At 43.1% G+C, this 22609-nt stretch overlaps 1 protein-coding gene across 1 annotated transcript in view; it reads left to right on the top strand.

The window, feature by feature from the left end:
* The window catches only part of ttbk1a (tau tubulin kinase 1a), a gene marked incomplete at its 3' end in the record, with an annotated part of 54636 nt that overhangs the window by 13094 nt on the left and 18933 nt on the right, over nt 1–22609 (top strand). Inside the window, exons 6-12 of the mRNA XM_079261369.1 lie at nt 10458–10523; nt 10596–10688; nt 13198–13323; nt 13403–13557; nt 15119–15329; nt 20576–20739; nt 20828–21168. Coding sequence (XP_079117495.1) covers nt 10458–10523; nt 10596–10688; nt 13198–13323; nt 13403–13557; nt 15119–15329; nt 20576–20739; nt 20828–21168 — 1156 coding nt within the window. The remainder of the gene's footprint in view (nt 1–10457; nt 10524–10595; nt 10689–13197; nt 13324–13402; nt 13558–15118; nt 15330–20575; nt 20740–20827; nt 21169–22609) is intronic.

Raw genomic sequence — 22609 nt, 5'->3', positions numbered from 1 at the left:
ATTCCAGACCAGGGTCCAGACCAGATTCCAAACCAGATTCCAGACCAGGGTCCAGACCAGATTCCAGACCAGGGTCCAGACCAGATTCCAGACCAGGGTCCATACCAGGGTCCAGACCAGATTCCAAACCAGATTCCAGACCAGGGTCCAGACCAGATTCCAGACCAGGGTCCAGACCAGATTCCAGACCAGGGTCCATACCAGGGTCCAGACCAGATTCCAGACCAGGGTCCAGACCAGATTCCAGACCAGATTCCAGACCAGATTCCAGACCAGGGTCCATACCAGGGTCCATACCAGGGTCCAGACCAGATTCCAGACCAGGGTCCAGACCAGATTCCAGACCAGATTCCAGACCAGGGTCCATACCAGGGTCCATACCAGGGTCCAGACCAGATTCCAGACCAGGGTCCAGACCAGATTCCAGACCAGATTCCAGACCAGGGTCCAGACCAGATTCCAGACCAGGGTCCAGACCAGATTCCAGACCAGATTCCAGACCAGGGTCCAGACCAGGGTCCAGACCAGATTCCAGACCAGATTCCAGACCAGGGTCCAGACCAGATTCCAGACCAGGGTCCAGACCAGATTCCAGACCAGATTCCAGACCAGATTCCAGACCAGGGTCCAGACCAGATTCCAGACCAGGGTCCAGACCAGATTCCAGACCAGATTCCAGACCAGGGTCCAGACCAGATTCCAGACTAAACATGGAGAGCAGTATTACTCTGTGAACAAGTGGAACAAACTTCGGTGGAGATGGAAGTTTTTCTCCTGCAACACTTTTCTGAACTTTTCATTCAGAAGTTAAAAAGTTAAAAAAACGCGTTTAGATTCCAGACATGAGAAAAGAAACGACTGTTTTAATCTTTTTGTTTTACGTCCATGTCCAACGTGCTTCACATAAAACATTAAAAGCAAAAGAAACTTTAGAAACAGGAGAGTTTAATAGAATAAATAGAGTCTGATCCTCGGTATGAACCAGGAATCCCCCCACCAGACCCTCTGCTGTTCCCCGTCTGAATCATCGGAACTGAAACCCAGAACTCCCAACGAAGCACGGTCAGTCCCAGCTGCCAATCCCCACGTCCAGACAACCAGACCTGAAGGTCCCGTCGGTGCCAAACGGGGCCATTTACGGCACTGAGAAGAGGAACGTTATTTCCTCCAAACGACTCTATCGAACAGAGCTGGAACTATTCTGTGCATTTCAGGCTAATTTATTTTTATTTCTGAGACCAGAAGGGCTGGGATTGATGGAGTTATTGTCACAAATTGCTTTATTTACTTCAGACTGACCCTCTCCGTAGGCTGTCAGATCAGCCTGCGGGCAAAACGAGTGGATTGAGACTCTTCCGCATTAAGCCCCGCCTCCCGCCACTGCACTACATCGGGAGCGCGCACCGCACCTGCTTTCACCGTCATTGTAACATCTCATAAACAGAAGGATTAGGCTGATATGAACTCAATAAAAAAACAAAATACCATGTCAACACATAGCATCCAGCCCTACATGTTGGAACCTGAATCAGAGCCTGAAAACGAAGTGGAAAACAGCAACCCACAGCAACGAATGCAGCAGGATGTCTCTCTTTGGTAAACTCACCAGCCATCGTTGGAAATAACTTTATCCCACGTTTTCCACCTGCCTGATGTATTTGTACATGCCCTTGTTAACCAGTAGAAGGTAACCAATCACCGAACCTTATCCCCCGGGACGTCACAAGGATTTCCAAGTAGAAAAAACTCTCTAAAACCACGCGTTTTTCATCGCCATGGAAACCGAACAGAGAGCGTGCTGGAACTCAAACTCAAACTCAAACATGCGTTTAGGTGATAAAAAACAGTGCCGTTCACGTGTCTGATGAGGATTCAACACTGTAACACTGTAGAAAGCTCAGAAAACTCCAGATACCATCATAGCACCCCTTTAACATTTCAGGAGTTGTTTGTCCATTCAGAGCCACCGTAGTAGAACCAGCTGTGTGGATGGTATGAATGGCTCATTCCAAGGAAAACTTTAGTAAAGTCATTAGATATCAATAAAAACGTTTTAAATTTATATTTGACATTTTTCTGTTATTGACCTTTGATTTGTTTTTTTTACACATCGCAGCTTTAAACTGTTTGTCAGAATGGAGGAGTGGAAGTCATAAAGAAGGAGCAAATAAATGATATTTATCGGAACTCAGTTGCTGCTTCTGCAGAGTAAACCAGTTCACAGACTGGCAGAGAACAAGCAAGCAGACTGGGATGACTGAAAAGATCCACCAGGATTTGGCAACAAATACAGAAACCAGGAGATATTCTGCATACATACAGTTGTGTTCATATTTATTCATCCCTTTTTATTACAGAAGGAAAAAAACAGCTGCCTGTAAAATAAGCTGAAATTGACTAAAGTAATAATAAATAAAAATTTTATGAAAATCATTACATTATTTTCTAATTCTGGTTCAATAGAAATTTTTTTTTTTTTAAAAAGCAAACAAATAAGATAATTTATTACATATTCCATGAGTCATAAAGTAATATTTAGTTAAACAATCCTTTAATGTTTCCGCTCCAGTCAGGTGTTTTCTGTTCCTCTCAGTCAGACTTCTGCACCTGTTGACAGGTATTTTGTCCCACTGTTCAACAGAAAAGTCTCTCATTTGTCCAGGACACATTTGTTTGTTTGTTTGTTTTTTTCTTTCTTCAACTCAACTAAATGAAAAAAACTGTGTCTTATATTACTAAATTATATTTGAGCAAATTTTAACTTGTTCCTTTTTTAAGTCTCCAGTTATTTGAGTGACTGTTGTAAATTCAGCCTTTTCTTTAATGAAAGGGGATGAAGACATATGAGCACAACTGTACACACACCAGTAAACAAGTAAACAACCTGAAGAATCAGAGCGATAAACAAAGTAAAACAAAGCAGCGGATAAATAAAAAGACAGTAAAGTAACAGAACAGAAACCAGAATCAGACCTGAGGGTCAGGAATCAGGACTTGGTTAGTTCCAACCTGCTCTGGTGGCAGGAAAAGACCGAGACACTGAGCAGGACGGGACACCAGAGAAGACAGTAAATCCTGAGGTTAGTGTGTCTGCTTTGGACCAGCATGGCAGGATGTGTCCCGGATGCAGAGCGGCTGGCCTCCTCTTTATGCTGGATGTTATTATTAATATTTGTTTTTCTCTGTAACTCATAAAAGTAGTGTCGCTCTGCAGACATGCTCCGGTTCACCTCTGAGCTCTTCCTGCTCACTATGGAATCAGATTTGTTTCAGAATTTCCAAACAAAACTTTTTAAAACTCAAGCAAAAAACAATTAACACCAAAACTTTCTGAAACTTAAGTAAAATAAATTATCAAATCAAAATAAAAAATGATCAATCATCATGAAAACTATGAGGCTTTTATTTGGTTAAATTGAGTAGTTTTGTTTGTAGTTTCTTCTTCTTCTTCTTCCTCTTTTCTCGCCATTTTGGTTGCGCTTCACAGTCTTTGGTTTTGATTCTTGATTGTTTGGTTTAATTTCTGACACAAACCTTTCATGGGCGGGCTCTTTTCAGGGGCGCATTCTGATTGGCTGGTGAGTTTTGGAGTGACACAGCTGTAGCCCAATGAGATGTACAAACACTTCTTAGGAAGTTTAAGGAGTTGAAATTGATCATTTTTGATTTTGAGATCATTTAATTTACTTAAGTTTAAGAAAGTTTTGGTTTTAATTGTTTTTTGCTTGAGTTTAAAAAAGTTTTGCTTGGAGATTCTGAAACAAATCTGGTTCCATAGCTCTCAGACCCACTGCTGCTGGAGCAGATCGCCTCCAGTTTGCCTGAAAGAGCCGAGCTGAATCAAGTCCGGTCCTGGAGATCCTCCGTCCTGCAGCTTTTCCAGCCAACATGGCTGAACCAGAGGAACGTCTGCCTGCAGGCCGCTGCAGAGCTGCATGCTGGCGTGTTGGAGAGGAGCTGCAGGACAGAAGGTCTCCAGGCGTCCCGGGTCAGGCTTGGGTGGGAGGAATTCCACCCGAGCAGTGGGAATGTTGTCTTCTTCTTCTTCTGTGGTGCTGGAGGAAGGTTTTGCTGAGTTGTGTGGATCAGCGTGCAGCTCTGAGCATCTCTGTGTGCAAGCAGAGCGTTGAGACGGAGGTCGATGTGAAAGCCAGGCATGAAAACGAGGAAGCGTGTTCTCAGATCCAGCTCTCGTTCAGATGATGATGCAACACCTCCTTCAACCGGAAACCGCCGCAAATTCCTACGTAGCAGCCTGGACAGATCCAGAACGCTGAAGAAGGCGTGGACCGAGATGGCGTTCAGACAGACACGGCTGTCCCTGGATCAGTGCTGCTGACGGCGAGATGATCTGGAGGAATGTATGGACAGGACATGCCAGAACACGCCAGGACACGAAAGAACACGCCAGAACACGCCAGGACACGGAAGAACACGCCAGGACACGAAAGAACACGCCAGGACACGAAAGAACACGCCAGGACACGAAAGAACACACCAGGACACGAAAGAACACGCCAGGACACGAAAGAACACACCAGGACACGAAAGAACACGCCAGGACACGAAAGAACACACCAGGACACGAAAGAACACGCCAGGACACGAAAGAACACACCAGGACACGGAAGAACACGCCAGGACACGAAAGAACACGCCAGGACACGAAAGAACACGCCAGGACACGAAAGAACACGCCAGGACACGGAAGAACACGCCAGGACACGAAAGAACACGCCAGGACACGAAAGAACACGCCAGGACACGAAAGAACACACCAGGACACGGAAGAACACACCAGGACACGCCAGGACACGGAAGAACACACCAGGACACGCCAGGACACGGAAGAACACACCAGGACACGCCAGGACACGGAAGAACACACCAGGACACGCCAGGACACGAAAGAACACGCCAGGACACGAAAGAACATGCCAGGACATGAAAGAACACGCCAGGACACGCCAAGACACGCCAGGACACAAAAGAACACGCCAGGACACGAAAGAACACGCCAGGACACGCCAAGACACGCCAGAACACGCCAGGACACGAAAGAACACGCCAGGACACACCAGAACACGCCAGGACACGAAAGAACACGCCAGGACACACCAGAACACGCCAGGACACGAAAGAACACACCAGGACACGAAAGAACACGCCAGGACACACCAGAACACGCCAGGACACGAAAGAACACGCCAGGACACAAAAGAACACGCCAGAACACGCCAGGACACAAAAGAACACGCCAGGACACGAAAGAACACGCTAGAACACGCCAGAACACGGCAGGACATGCATGTGTCAGATGTGTCTCTGGAAGCACACTAAATATTTCCATTTCCTCGCAAACAATATCTTATGAAATTATAACAATTCATTAAACAATTAATTACATGTAAAAGTTGTCAAAAATCAGATTATTTTTACTTTTAATTTAATATCTGATGGATTTTTTTTTTACCAGGAAGCAAAAATGAGGAAAAACAGTAAATTTTTTCTCCTTTTTCAGTTTTTTTTCAACAAGAATTGAAATAAAATAATTAAATTGGGTGATATTTCTCTTGTTTTGTGTGGATAGTTTTGAATAGATGCCATTTAACGCATCATTTGTTTATTTTGTTCACCAGTCATTCATGGTTTGTGATCAGTTGTTTAATATTTTCTGTTTCTGTCTTTTTATTTGCTTTTTATGAGTTGACTGTGTCATAATTTGGTCTCTTTATGTTTCAGTTTTCTTTTTGTTTTTCTTACAGTTCCTTCGGCCTTATGATTTTGACGTGCATGCCTCCCGTTTCTCCATCACCTCCATGAATACCCAGGGATGTGAGTGGTTTCCATAGCAACACAGAGGTCACAGCCACATCGCCGGCCGGACGTGAAGTAGTCTAAATAAAACACGTAACTGGGAGGATTTCAGGACTTGCAGCAGTTTGTTGAGGAGCTGCTGCAGGATGTGATCTGACAGCTAACAGCTTTCTGGCTTCTCTCAGCGACGCTCCAACAAACTCCAGCAGCATTTTATTCAGAAACAACGTTTATTAAAGCTGCACAGTTTGTCAGAATCTATGAACTGTTACGTTTCTAAGTCTACGACATTTAGGTCCGGCGTTAAAATGACGTCCAAGATTCTTTTGCCACATTTCTATGATTATTTTAATATTTTATGTTGTGGAGAAATTCAAAGGACGAAGAGTCTGGACTGAAGGGAAAAATAATGAAGAGAATTTATTTGGCAGAAAATGAAAAATGATGAAGTGTTAGAACCGTAGAGGAGTCTGGAGGGTTCTGATCCGACCAACAGATAAGAACCTGATTAAAGTAAAGAACCAAAGCAGATCATTGTTGGACAAGATGTTCCTGAACGTCACTAAGGTCGACTCCGGCTCAGGAATCCACGCAGAACGTCTCACCTCAGAGAGGGAACTGATGCATCAGGAATAAGATTTCCAGAATGAGTTACATGTATGTGAACACATGGAACATGAAATATTGCATTCAGTAAGACACAATATGAGGAGTGAAAAATGATTTAAAAACTTTATTGAACAGAGAATAAAAAAATAAAAAAGTGTTAAAACTGCGAACGGAGAAACGTTTCAGAAGTCTGATCTGTTTCTTTCCTCTACGGCTGGAACAGACTATACCGTTATTTCTTCTAAACATGCAAATCTAGACCTAAATATGTTTTTATAACAACACCAACAACCACATTTTATCATTATTTTAATATATTTTATCTCATTTTTATCAATCCATGAATTCAACATTAGAAAGAAAAACTGAATTAGAAAAGTCTTAAATAAATTTATTTATTTCCATCATGAAAATGTACATTTTGAGTGAGTTTAGTTTCAGATAATATTAATAACAGAATAACAATAATAATAATAATAATAATAATTATTATTATTATTATTATTATTATTATTGTTGTTGTTGTTGTTGTTGTTATTATTGTATTATTTATTATAATAATTATGTTATATTGTTGATAATAATAATCAAAATAATTATTATTCATAATAATAATAATTATTATTATTATTATAATGTTCCATCATTAAAATGTGTTTCAGATAATACTGATAATAATAACAACAATAATATATATATATTCTTTTTTTGTTTAATTTAATTTAATATATATTTGAACAGGTCATTTTTCCTCCAGTCAGACACACAGAAACAGTATTTGTTAGACAAACATGAATCCACCCAGTTGGGTTTGTGTACGCCAGGGGTGTCAGAATCCAGTCCTTGAGAGCCGGAATCCGGCAGGTTTTTGTTGTTTCCCTCCACCAACACAGCCGATTCAAATCAATGGATCCAGCAGCTTCTTGTCAACCTGTTTGAGTGTCAGTCAGGTGTGTGTTGGAGCACAGAGACAACAAAAACCTGCAGGATACCGGCCCTCCAGGACTGCAGTTTGACACCCCTGGTGTACGTCGTTTCATGATGGAAGCTGTCGGTCCAGCGTGACCTTATGATCATGTTTTTATAATTATGTGTCATTATTTGGTTGTTTTGGTTAATCCTTGTCCACCAGGAACGTAAATCCAGAGTAAATGTGGCTGTACCTCTGTGTCATTGTGGTTGCAGGACTATTAGGATGTTACTGGTTTAGGAAGACGTGTTGGGGTTTTGTGCTGAAACCAGACCAGTATAGTGCTGCTGAATATCTGTTTGCCAGAAGGAGTAACACACACTTCTGTAAAATGTCAATAATCTGAGTTACATACTGTAAGACTTGATGTAATGATGACTTTACTGTCTGTCGCTTCATACACCGGAGCAGTGGTTCTCAAACTGGGGAATGGGACCCCCGTGGTGCCTGATCATTGTAAAACATAAGTAGCCTACTGAATAATTTTTGGGATTTTTACCAGGGCTGTCAAAATTAAACCGTAAATCTGTAACCCTGTAAAGTCCAACGTAACATACAGTTTCTGCCCCCAGGAAGAGGAATATTATACTATATTCCTTTTTACATAGGCAAGCAGCGACCTCCGACTGTTCAAAGTGAAGCCAGAAGCTGCAGTTCCTCCTTCATCCACTAGGGGCTGCAAAACAGAGCAAATCCCCATAGATTCCCATGTTAAAAAGACCAACTTCACAGCAGGAATAAACATGTTTACAGCAGGAATAAACATGTTCACAGCAGAAATAAACAAGTTTACAGCAGCAGAAATAAACACGTTTACAGCAGAAATAAACATGTTTACAGCAGAAATAAACATGTTCACAGCAGGAATAAACATGTTTACAGCAGAAATAAACAAGTTTACAGCAGCAGAAATAAACACATTTACAGCAGAAATAAACATGTTTACAGCAGGAATAAACATAGTTACGGCAGAAATAAACACGTTTACGGCAGGAATAAACATGTTTACATCAGAAATAAACATGTTTACATCAGAAATAAACACATTTACAGCAGAAATAAACATGTTTACAGCAGAAATAAACATGTTTACAGCAGAAATAAACTTGTTTACAGCAGAAATAAACATGTTTACATCAGAAATAAACACATTTACAGCAGAAATAAACATGTTTACAGCAGGAATAAACATAGTTACGGCAGAAATAAACACGTTTACGGCAGGAATAAACATGTTTACAGTAGAAATAAACATGTTTACAGCAGAAATAAACATGTTTACAGCAGAAATAAACATGTTTACATCAGAAATAAACATGTTTATATCAGAAATAAACATGTTTACAGCAGAAATAAACATGTTTACAGCAGGAATAAACATGTTTACAGCAGGAATAAACATGTTTACAGCATGAATAAACATGTTTATATCATAAATAAACATGTTTACAATAGAAATAAACATGTTTACAGCAGAAATAAACATGTTTACAGCAGAAATAAACATGTTTACATCAGAAATAAACACATTTACATCAGAAATAAACATGTTTACAGCATAAATAAACATGTTTATATCAGAAATAAACATGTTTACAGCAGAAATAAACATATTTACAGCCGAAATAAACATGTTTACATCAGAAATAAACATGTTTACAGCAGAAATAAACATGTTTACATCAGAAATAAACATGTTTACAACAGAAATAAACAAGTTTACACCAGGAATAAACATGTTTACAGTAGAAATAAACATGTTTACATCAGAAATAAACATGTTTACAGCAGAAATAAACATATTTACAGCAGAAATAAACATGTTTACAGCAGGAATAAACATGTTTACAGTAGAAATAAACATGTTTACATCAGAAATAAACATGTTTACAGCAGAAATAAACATGTTTACAACAGAAATGAACATGTTTACATCAGAAATAAACACATTTACAGCTGAAATAAACATGTTTACAGCATAAATAAACATGTTTATATCAGAAATAAACATGTTTACAGCAGAAATAAACATGTTTACATCAGAAATAAACATGTTTACATCAGAAATAAACATATTTACAGCCGAAATAAACATGTTTACATCAGAAATAAACATGTTTACAGCAGAAATAAACACGTTTACAGCAGAAATAAACATGTTCACAGCAGGAATAAACATGTTTACAGCAGGAATAAACATGTTTACAGCAGAAATAAACATGTTTACAGCAGAAATAAACACGTTTACAGCAGAAATAAACATGTTCACAGCAGGAATAAACTTGTTTACAGCAGAAATAAACATGTTTACAGCAGAAATAAACACATTTACAGCAGAAATAAACATGTTTACAGCAGGAATAAACATAGTTACGGCAGAAATAAACACGTTTACGGCAGGAATAAACATGTTTACAGTAGAAATAAACATGTTTACATCAGAAATAAACATGTTTACAGCAGAAATAAACATGTTTACATCAGAAATAAACATGTTTACAGCAGAAATAAACATGTTTACAGTAGAAATAAACATGTTTACATCAGAAATAAACATGTTTACAGCAGGAATAAACGGTAAGTCATATTGAAAACGTCGGGCTTTCGTACCAGTTTTTATCATGGGTTGGACCTTAAAGGGTTAACACACTAAAACAACAAAATTAGTAGAAATATCTCATTAAAAATCTGAATTAAACATGATCTCCGCATGAGAAGCCAGATAACTTGTTAAGTTAGCCGAATCCATCAAAAAACACGTTATTCTCCTTAATAGTGAAGAATCTGACAGTTTTCCACTCAATCCGTCACCGTGGGGGGTTCAGGTTCCCAAAGGTCTGAGAACTACTGTGCTGGAGTGTCTAAACCTTCAGGACCCTTTTCTGTTTGGACAGAAACCATGAGAGTATTTCTAACTGAGCTGGAACTGCAGGCGGTTTTTAATACGTAAATAAAATTCAGATTAAATAAATGTCTAGAAATGCCACAATAAATTAAACTTCCTTATTCTGTATGAAAACGAGAAGTAGTGCTGACTAACTTTGCTTTTTGGTTTGTTCAGCCGAGGACTGTCGCGGGTTTCAGAGGGACGGTCCGCTACGCTTCGGTCAACGCTCACAAAAACAAGGTTGGTGTTATTTCCTCTGTCACGGCTTAACGTGGAGATGCAGCTAACATCGACTTCTACGCTTTCTTTCAGGAAATGGGTCGCCACGATGACCTCTGGTCGTTGTTTTACATGCTGGTGGAGTTTGCGGTCGGACAGCTGCCCTGGCGGAAAATCAAAGATAAGGTCAGAAAGTTTCACATGAACATGAATAAAGTCACACAACTGAGCTTCCCTTCGCTTACTTCGGGTTTTTTTACCGTATAAGAAGAAAAACAGTCATTTTCTTACCCACCTGTCCAGGTAAGAGTCAGAGGGAAGCAGGAGCGTATTCCAGCAGTCATTGGGTGAGAGGCGGGTACACCTGGACAGGTCTCAGATAAACAGCTAAATATGAATTCATTTAGTTTAACTTTGTCCTGAAACAACCCACAAATATCCTAAACATCAAACCTAAACATACAGATAAGATAAAACCTGAAACCAGATCTTCCAAGTCAGGAGTTTAGTTAGTGAGAGGAGCCTGTTGAGATTCACCTGGTTTTACAGCTTTGTTTTAATCCACTTATTTAAATGCCATTCAGCGTGAAACGGTAGATATAGGGCGAAGGAGGAAGACCAGAACTCCCTGCTCGTTTTTAAAAGACTGACGTGTCCACCTGAGATGAGAACTAAGAGAAACTATTCCAGTGGAAACAGCTTCCATGTAGCCTGTAATATGTGCATGTCAGGGTTGTAAAGATGTGGCGAAAGCGTCTCACATAACCACTGACCAGTCACACGTTAGCAACGGTAACTAAGACAGAAGGTCTGGCAAGCTTTGTCTTCTTGTACAGAAATGTACGAAATGGTGCCGTTTTGTACATTTTTTTTGTTGTTTTTAGTCTACAACATTCAGCAATAGCAAGGAACCCTGAGAATCGGGACGAAAACATATCATCACAGCCCTACAAGTCACAAACGTAGACGACCTCGGGAGTATGGGGTACCGGACCCCCTTGTACGAGCTGTCCGGTCCCTGTACGACAGGTGTCAGAGCTTGGTCCGCATTGCCGGTAGTAAGTCGGATTCGTTTCCGGTGAGGGTTGGACTCCACCAAGGCGGCCCTTTATCACCGATTCTGTTCATAACTTATATGGACAGAATTTCTAGGCGCAGCCGAGGTGTTGAGGGGATCCGACTTGGTGGCCTCAGGATTGGGTCCCTGCTTTTTGCGGATGACGTGGTCCTGTTGGCTTCATCTGGTCGTGATCTCCAGCTCTCACTTGAGCGATTCGCGACCGAGTGTGAAGCGGCTGGGATGAGAATCAGCACCTCAAAATCTGAGACCATGGTCCTCAGCCGGAATAGGGTGGATTGCCCTCTCCGGGTCGGGGGTCAGGTCCTGCCTCAAGTGGAGGAGTTTAAATATCTCAGGGTCTTGTTCACGAGTGAGGGAAGGATGGAGCGCGAGATCGACAGACGGATCGGTGCGGCGTCTGCAGTAATGACTCTGTGCCGGTCTGTCGTGGTGAAGAAGGAGCTGAGCCAGAAGGTGAAGCTCTCGATTTACCAGTCGATCTACGTTCCTACCCTCACCTATGGTCATGAGCTGTGGGTCGTGACCGAAAGAACGAGATCTCGTATACAGGCGGCTGAAATGAGTTTCCTCCGCAGGGTGGCCGGGCTCTCCCTTAGAGATAGGGTGAGGAGCTCGGTCATCCGGGAGGAGCTCAGAGTAGAGCCGCTGCTCCTCCGCATCGAGAGGAACCAGTTGAGGTGGCTCGGGCATCTGGTCAGGATGCCTCCTGGACCTCCCTGGTGAGGTGTTCCAGGCACGTCCCTCTGGGAGGAGACCCCGGGGAAGACCCAGGACACGCTGGAGGGATTATATCTCTCGGCTGGCCTGGGAACGCCACGGGATCCCCCCCGCAGAGTTGGCAAATGTGGCTGGGGAGAGGGAAGTCTGGGCTTCCCTGCTTAGGCTGCTGCCCCCGCGACCCGACCCCGGATAAACGGCAGAAGATGGATGGATGGAACCGACGCGTGCGCGTATCCGTTTTCTGCGTCCAGCCATAATGGTCTTTAATACATCTAATCTAAACTAATAATGAGATATCCCAGTACCTCATAGGTGGACTCGCAGGTCTTTAGGTCATTTAGTCTCTCCTTTCATCATGTGTGATGATTTGTTTCCATAAAATCAGTTCCCATCATGAGAACATAGAGAATCTGCCTGCGATCGGTGACGAAAGTGAGTTGTCAGAATGAGGGGAGGAAATGGCGTGGGGTGACCGCATGAGTAATACATGCGTATAAAAAGAGCAGAGGAGGTAAAGCTGTCGTCAAAGCAAGCCTCATTGCAGATTTCATGAGTCATTGAAGCTGTGTGGAGGGATCTCGACGCTATTTTTATCTTCAGCTAAAGAATTCTTCTTCTAAGGTTTCTGAGGATTGAAGTGTTTCAGGAAAAGGTCTGAAACTCTTGTGCAAGTTTTGATCGGAGTTGTGATTTTCTGATGCCACGTTGCTCAAATAGAGGAGGGTCAAGGAAAGATTTCAGTTTTACTCTCTTTGCTCAGACAGCCGACATGTGGACGAATCATTACATTACATATTCTATTAAAGAATCAGGAGCGCGATAACATGAGATGTGGGATTTTTATCAATCCTGCAGCTGAAATTGATTTTCATCGCGTTTTTGTTCTGTTTTTAGGAACAAGTTGGTCAGATTAAAGAGCGTTATGACCATCGGCTGCTGCTCAAACACATGCCTGCAGAGTTTAATGTCTTCCTGGACCATGTCCAGGCCCTGGACTACTACACCAAACCAGACTACCAGGTACGCGCTGCAAGATCCACCGCGAGGACGGACACCATGCATTCTGGATTCACGAGACACCCTGGTTTCTTTTGTCCAGATGCTGATGTCCGTGTTTGAGAACAGCATGAAGGAGCGAATCATCACAGAGAATGAGCCCTTCGACTGGGAAAAGGGAGGAAGTGACGCCACGTTGCAAAGCGGAGCCTCCCCTCAGCCTCAGCACAACACCCGACCCACGGCAGCCATGGTGGGGTAAGAACCAGACCACTTCTAGCTCAAAGTGAGGCTTCATCAGAGTTTATTCTGGTTTATTTGTTTTTAACACTGTGTAATAAAAACAGTCAGAATGAATGAAAAGAGTTTTTCAATTCAATTCAAGCTTTATGAAGGACACAGAATCCAGGTCCATAGAAAAAGAAAAAATTAAATTAAATAAAATTAAATGGAAAGAAAGTGCAATGCAAGAAGAATTACAAATATAGGCAGGAGTGTTTTTCCAGATATTTTTATTGTGCTATATGTATATTTTTTACCTCCACCAAGGTGGAAGATCACGTATTCGGCGTCGTTTGTCTGAATGTTAGCAACGTAACTCAGAAAGTTATGGACGGATTTTAACAAAATGTTTGGGGAATCTCAGAAATGCAATAAGGAACAGGTGATTCTTAGGCTGTACCATCTTAGCGATGCACAATTTGATTAGCTTACGATTAGTTTATCAAACAGTGATCAGGAGGTTCATGTATCTTTTTCCCCACTGAAGTTTTTTTCCTCACTCTGTGGCGACATTTATACGACTTTCCATTTAGTTTCCATTACTTCACACTCGTCTCAGCTATATTTTTTTCATTCCGAAGCAGAAATAAATTGATAAATCTTCAGGAAGAACGTGTTCAGAACCAGCATCTCCTCTAACTGGGCTGAACGGAGCTGTCACATGTTTCTAGTTTTACTACCAGGTTTTATTTTGACGTTAAACAGCTTCAATCTGCAGGAAGTCTCATCTGTTCTCATGTCCATAAAAACCAAACGCTGCCTTCAGGGCCGACGTGGAAATCTCACGCTCAGTAACGGTAGCTGCAAGGCTAGCTGCTAGCTTCCTGCTAGCTTCTTGTTAGCTTCCTGTTAGTTACTTGTTAGCTCTGTTTCCTGTTTGCCACTGGGACACTTTAGGGGGACGGACTGGTCCATCCTAGAGTGACCAGATGTCACGCTTTGTGCGGGATCGTCCTGCTTTTCTATTACTTTTCACACGTCCCACAAAACGTCCCACTCAGAGGGAGGCTTTATAATCACATATTTGTTATGTTTGGTTTGTAATTTTATTACCAAAGAGCAGAATAGAAAGTTTGTTTTTTTTAGAACTTTGTCATGGCAGAGTGGAGTCTGACATTGTCCCACATTTGTTGAGAGAAGATCTGGTCACCCTAGTCCGGCAAAAAAGTGTCCGGCAGCAACAAGACTGTTAGCTTCCCGCTAAACTTTACAGCTGTGTTTCTGTTATTTAATTAAAAAAATATTCATTTTTTAACATTTCTGAATCGTAATGAATCGGCTCGTGATGCAGATTTTGGAGGTGATCTGGATCCCTGCCGAGATCCGGGCATGCTTTTAGAGGATTCTTTACAACAGGAACAGATTGGGATGTTTTACCATTAGATCTTCTTACTCAGAGATAGCACCTACAATCACTGGCAATAAAACATGACCAAGTCTTGGTGGAGATCTGCGTCTCTCTTAGTGCTCCTAGTTCTGTTGTATGTGTTTGTTTATGTGTTTGTTTGCATGTTTGTTTACGTGGATACGTGTACAGAGCCATTGTGACACCAGTTCCTGGAGACCAGCAGAGGGAAAACACAGACGACGTTCTGCAGGACGAACATCTCAGCGATCAGGAGAACGCTCCTCCTCCTGCACCCAGCCGACCCGCCGGCGAGACGGCCGGCCAGAACGTCGGAGAACCGGGAGAGGCCTTGGAGGACACTGACTTCAACCGCAACAGACTCAGGATCAGCTTGAACAAGGTCTGAACTTACAGCCACCCGTTGTCTTCTATCTTACCCTCCTCACATTTTTCTGCTTCATCTGAACGGTTTTAGGATTCACGACGCAGATCTTCCACTCCAGTGGAAATATTCAGTCATTAAAAACCGTGAAGTCTGTCTAAAGGTCCATTTCTTTTCCTTACGTACGTAAATCTGGACGTTTCAGACATTGTCATACGTCTCTGTCCTCGGACTTCCACGCGTCTTTTACGTTGCCGGGGTAGTGAATCAGTCCATCCACTAGTGGGCAGTGCTGCATTGGCGTCCAGTGATAATGCACCGCCAGAAAGTCTCTTTGTAGCCGTCTAAAAGCACCAGAAGCAGAAGAAGAAGGATTTTGGATGTTCTGAACCTAGACATCATATATATACATAGACCCCTCATTGAGCGCTGGAGAGTGAACCAGCGTCGCCGCCATATTGGATGGGTCGCCGCCATATTGGATGAGTTTCGGCTTTCGCATCAACGTAGTTTCTGTGGAACAACATGTATATATTACACACAAACAAAACACTTTTCTCCTTGGCGGAGGTTTGTGTTCTCTGAGTGTTTTTCTGGGTAAGTTCTGAATTGCACAGTTTTGATACAATACTTTATTTTCAGACTTTGTACAACTGTATCTCTACATTGATTAATAAATGTAAATAAAAGAAAGAGTCAGCCGTAGTTAAGAGAAAGCAGCAACTATTCCCGTATTTTGTTCAGCATACGGTTGCAATAACCGGAGAAATATTGAAAGCAGATCGTGTGGAATTACATTTCACATGGTTGAATAATAATTTATTAGACCTGATAAAAATAGATAAATCCAAATGCATTAATAAACAATCAAACATGTTAGTATTAAATTCATTTATACATTTATTTGTATTGTAGCTACCTTATGTCTTAGTTAAATAGCATTATAAAAAATATATTTTAGCATAAAAGCACGTAGTTTTAATGTTATACAGTGATCTGTATCATAACAATATCTCTGCTCTTTGTAACAAACCAAACTGTGAGAAAAATCTGGTAAAAATTAGTGAAGTTATTGTTGTAATTGGACCTACATCTTGTAAATAAATAACTGCATTGGAGGCGCATGAAGACACATCCAAGATGGCGGCACGATGAGACGTCAGCTCGTATAGACAGTGATGCGGCGTCTATGTACATATATGTCTATGGATGTAACTTGTTCTGTCTTCTTCAGGTGCTTTTTATTTGGCGGTATTTGTGTTGTCTTCGTCCTTTTCCTCTTCTTCTTCTCTGGTTTCTTCCTTTAGCTGGTTGCATGTCAGTTGCACAACCCAACACTGCCCAGGTGATTTATGGTGGTATCTCCCCTTTCTCACCGTCAGGTGACGGGTCCATGAAAACTGACTAAGTCAAACTGAGACAAGAGACTGATAAAACTGTCCGTCTACATGTCTGTCCGTCTACATGTCCGTCCCTCTACATGTCTGTCTACATGTCCGTCCCTCTACATGTCCCTCTACATGTCCGTCCCTCTACATGTCTGTCTACATGTCTGTCCCTCTACATGTCTGTCTACATGTCCGTCCCTCTACATGTCCCTCTACATGTCCGTCCCTCTACATGTCTGTCTACATGTCTGTCCCTCTACATGTCCGTCTACATGTCCGTCCCTCTACATGTCCCTCTACATGTCCGTCCCTCTACATGTCTGTCTACATGTCTGTCCCTCTACATGTCCGTCTACATGTCCGTCTACATGTCTGTCTACATGTCCGTCCGTCTACATGTCTGTCTACATGTCCGTCCGTCTACATGTCTGTCTACATGTCCGTCTATATGTCTGTCTACATGTCCGTCCGTCTACATGTCTGTCTACATGTCCGTCCCTCTACATGTCCCTCTACATGTCCGTCCCTCTACATGTCTGTCTACATGTCTGTCCCTCTACATGTCCGTCTACATGTCCGTCCCTCTACATGTCCCTCTACATGTCCGTCCCTCTACATGTCTGTCTACATGTCTGTCCCTCTACATGTCCGTCTACATGTCCGTCTACATGTCTGTCTACATGTCCGTCCGTCTACATGTCTGTCTACATGTCCGTCCGTCTACATGTCTGTCTACATGTCCGTCCGTCTACATGTCCGTCCCTCTACATGTCTGTCTACATGTCTGTCCCTCTACATGTCTGTCTACATGTCCGTCCCTCTACATGTCCCTCTACATGTCCGTCCCTCTACATGTCTGTCTACATGTCCGTCCGTCTACATGTCTGTCTACATGTCCGTCCGTCTACATGTCCGTCCCTCTACATGTCTGTCTACATGTCTGTCCCTCTACATGTCTGTCTACATGTCCGTCCCTCTACATGTCCCTCTACATGTCCGTCCCTCTACATGTCTGTCTACATGTCTGTCCCTCTACATGTCCGTCTACATGTCCGTCCCTCTACATGTCCCTCTACATGTCCGTCCCTCTACATGTCTGTCTACATGTCTGTCCCTCTACATGTCCGTCTACATGTCCGTCTACATGTCTGTCTACATATCCGTCCGTCTACATGTCTGTCTACATGTCCGTCCGTCTACATGTCTGTCTACATGTCCGTCTATATGTCTGTCTACATGTCCGTCCGTCTACATGTCTGTCTACATGTCCGTCCCTCTACATGTCCCTCTACATGTCCGTCCCTCTACATGTCTGTCTACATGTCTGTCCCTCTACATGTCCGTCTACATGTCCGTCCCTCTACATGTCCCTCTACATGTCCGTCCCTCTACATGTCTGTCTACATGTCTGTCCCTCTACATGTCCGTCTACATGTCCGTCTACATGTCTGTCTACATGTCCGTCCGTCTACATGTCTGTCTACATGTCCGTCCGTCTACATGTCTGTCTACATGTCCGTCTATATGTCTGTCTACATGTCCGTCCGTCTACATGTCTGTCTACATGTCCGTCCGTCTACATGTCTGTCTACATGTCCGTCTACATGTCTGTCTACATGTCCGTCCCTCTACATGTCCCTCTACATGTCCGTCCCTCTACATGTCCGTCTACATGTCCGTCCCTCTACATGTCTGTCTACATGTCCGTCCCTCTACATGTCCCTCTACATGTCCGTCCCTCTACATGTCTGTCTACATGTCTGTCCCTCTACATGTCCGTCTACATGTCCGTCTACATGTCTGTCTACATGTCCGTCTACATGTCTGTCTACATGTCTGTCTACATGTCCGTCCGTCTACATGTCTGTCTACATGTCCGTCTACATGTCTGTCTACATGTCCGTCCGTCTACATAACTGTCTACATGTCCGTCCGTCTACATGTCCGTCTACATGTCCGTCCCTCTACATGTCCCTCTACATGTCCGTCCCTCTACATGTCTGTCTACATGTCTGTCCCTCTACATGTCCGTCTACATGTCCGTCCCTCTACATGTCTGTCTACATGTCCGTCCCTCTACATGTCCCTCTACATGTCCGTCCCTCTACATGTCTGTCTACATGTCTGTCCCTCTACATGTCCGTCTACATGTCTGTCTACATGTCCGTCTACATGTCTGTCTACATGTCCGTCCGTCTACATGTCTGTCTACATGTCCGTCCGTCTACATGTCCGTCCCTCTACATGTCTGTCTACATGTCCGTCCCTCTACATGTCCCTCTACATGTCCATCCCTCTACATGTCTGTCTACATGTCTGTCCCTCTACATGTCCGTCTACATGTCTGTCTACATGTCCGTCTACATGTCTGTCTACATGTCCGTCCGTCTACATGTCTGTCTACATGTCTGTCCGTCTACATGTCCGTCCCTCTACATGTCTGTCTACATGTCCGTCCCTCTACATGTCCGTCTACATGTCCGTCCCTCTACATGTCTGTCCGTCTACATGTCCGTCCCTCTACATGTCCCTCTACATGTCCATCCCTCTACATGTCCCTCTACATGTCCGTCCGTCTACATGTCCGTCTACATGTCTGTCCGTCTACATGTCCGTCCCTCTACATGTCTGTCTACATGTCCGTCCCTCTACATGTCCGTCTACATGTCCGTCCCTCTACATGTCCGTCCCTCTACATGTCCCTCTACATGTCCATCCCTCTACATGTCCCTCTACATGTCCGTCCGTCTACATGTCTGTCCGTCTACATGTCCGTCCCTCTACATGTCCGTCTACATGTCCGTCCCTCTACATGTCCGTCCCTCTACATGTCCCTCTACATGTCCATCCCTCTACATGTCCCTCTACATGTCCGTCCGTCTACATGTCTGTCTACATGTCTGTCCGTCTACATGTCCGTCCCTCTACATGTCTGTCTACATGTCCGTCCCTCTACATGTCCGTCTACATGTCCGTCCCTCTACATGTCTGTCCGTCTACATGTCCGTCCCTCTACATGTCCCTCTACATGTCCATCCCTCTACATGTCCCTCTACATGTCCGTCCGTCTACATGTCCATCCGTCTACATGTCCCTCTACATGTCCGTCCCTCTACATGTCTGTCTACATGTCTGTCTACATATCCGTCCGTCTACATGTCCGTCCGTCTACATGTCCGTCTACATGTCTGTCTACATATCCGTCCGTCTACATGTCCGTCCGTCTACATGTCCGTCTACATGTCTGTCTACATGTCCGTCCGTCTACATGTCCGTCTACATGTCTGTCTACATGTCTGTCCGTCTACATGTCCGTCCGTCTACATGTCCGTCTACATATCTGTCTACATGTCTGTCCGTCTACATGTCCGTCCCTCTACATGTCTGTCTGTCTACATGTCCGTCTACATGTCCGTCTACATGTCCATCCGTCTACATGTCTGTCTACATGTATGTCCGTCTACATGTCCGTCCCTCTACATGTCCGTCTACATGTCCGTCCGTCTACATGTCCGTCTACATGTCTGTCCGTCTACATGTCCGTCCCTCTACATGTCCGTCCGTCTACATGTCCGTCTACATGTCCGTCCATCTACATGTCCGTCTACATGTCCGTCCGTCTACATGTCCGTCCCTCTACATGTCCGTCCGTCTACGTGTCCATCTGTCTACATGTCCGTCCGTCTACGTGTCCATCTGTCTACATGTCCGTCCCTCTACATGTCCGTCCCTCTACATGTCCGTCCGTCTACATGTCCGTCCGTCTACGTGTCCATCTGTCTACATGTCGGTCCACTGCCTCCAGTTTAACTCTCTAAATATTCTCAAACATGAATCTTAACTCATGAGGTCTTCTCCTGACCTGCTGTTCCTCAGGAAGAGGAGGCGAGTCGTGGTCCATGTCCGGTGTCGCCTGTTCGAGGCGGAGTCCCAGATTCGCCGACGGGTCAGGGTCGATCTTTACGGTACCGCCGGGTCAACAGTCCAGAATCGGACCGGCTGAGTGCAGCTGAGGGCCGAGCCGACGGCTACGGACAAAGGTGACAAATCCAGAAAGCAGAGGACAAACTGTTGTCTCCTCTGGTTTTAGAAAAGTTCCAGTCGAACATGTCTGTGTGCGTCCTCCAGGTCCAGAATGGACATCCTGGGATCGCCGTCTCGTCACGTGTACTCCTCCCAGCCAGCTCAGATGCTGTCTGTGGATCCTGGTTGCCGTGGAGATCGTCAGGTCAGCGGGCGGCAGGAGGTGTCGGTGGCTTCCGTCGACCAGGAGGCGCACAGCAACGCTTTTATCCGCTCCGTCCCGCTGGCTGAGGAGGAGGACTTTGACAGCAAAGAGTGGGTGATCATCGACAAAGAGACGGAGCTGCGGGACTTCCACCCGACCACGTCGGGAACCACGGACGAGGAGCCCGAGGAGCTTCGCCCGCTGGAGGAGCAGGAGGACAAGAGGAGGCTCAGAGCTGGAGGTACAGGCTTCTGTTTGGACGACGTGAGGATTGTAGATCAGATCGTTTTCAGATGCTTTCATCATAAAGTGACTTTCTGTCATGAAGACGTTTGGCTTCAGAAAACCATGAACAACAAAGAAACAGGATCTTTACTGAAATATTTTAGGAACGTGATTTAACCCTTCGATGCTCGCTGTTGACTACAGTCTAAAAACCGTTTCCTAGCAACTGCATGAGCGAGAAAGGTAGAAAAAGTCATCTTCATTAGAAATGTTATATTTTTTATTTAACTTAATAAATATGTACATAAATAGACAAATATAAATAAATATAAATTATATACATTTAGAAATATAAATATTTATTAATAAATAAACTATAAATAAATATACAGTAAAACATACATATACATCAAATTTATATCAATATGAATAAGTAGGTATTTATAAATAAATAAATTAGTTAGTAAATAAATAATTTATAAAAAGATTAAATATGTAAATAAAAGTAAATAAATATTTATTTATTAATAAATATATAAATAAATATAAATATATCAAATGTATTAAATAAATAAATATACAAAAATGTTCAAAGCAACATTTTTATACATTTAACATAAAAAATAAGGAAATTAATGTAATTAATGAGGTAATTTCATAGTTTTCCCCCACGAAGCCCCTGGTTGTTAAATAAAGAAATAGTTAAACAACCAAGTCGTTGTTTTCTCAGACTTTAATCATTTGGTCTAATAAGTAGCAGAATCAGCCATTTGTCAAGTTTTTTATCAGTAAAAGCCACTTTTTCAGTCACCTCACACGTGCATTTCCTCACAAATGTGGCAAAACACAGCAAACCTAAATATCCTTCATTTTAATGCCGTTTAGAGACTTTTCCAGGCTTTTGTGTCACTGAAAACGTTTTATTTTGAATTTTACTGAAACAAAACTCTAAAGAATCAGAAAGTTGAATCAACTTATTGGAAGAGAAATAAGTTCAATCACATGTTTACGATTAAAAACATTAAAATTTAATCCCAGAAATACAAAAAGCAGGACTGATGTTCCTGTAAATCTTTGCTGAAGATGTTCTCATCCGTGCATTTGCAGTTAAACATGTGAATGCATTTCGCCACGCACACACTTGCCGTGACCCCACGCAGCCTGACAGGAAGCTCTTTGTTCATTATCAGGTGGGTTGTATTGATCATTTCAGCCTCCTCTGCAGAGCAATTAGCAGACCACTGCAGGCGGATGCATTGCAGTCCCATCAGGGCACCTCCTCCTGCACAGGTTGCGCCTCCTGCTGTTGTGTGTTGTAAGTTCTATGCAGATAATGGCGCCAGCACTCATGCAGTCAGAGTCTCTTCACTGTCAACATGAACCTCCTGCATTGGAGGAAAAACATCTTCCTTTCTCAGCATCTTGTCCTGCAACAGGATAAAAGACATTGTTACTCT

The sequence above is a fragment of the Telmatherina bonti genome (genome assembly GCF_933228915.1).
Source record: "Telmatherina bonti genome assembly, chromosome: 3".
Classification (NCBI taxonomy): Eukaryota; Metazoa; Chordata; class Actinopteri; order Atheriniformes; family Telmatherinidae; genus Telmatherina; species Telmatherina bonti.
The sequence above is the reverse complement of the archived record's forward strand: the minus strand, read 5'-3'. Positions and strand labels throughout refer to the sequence as shown.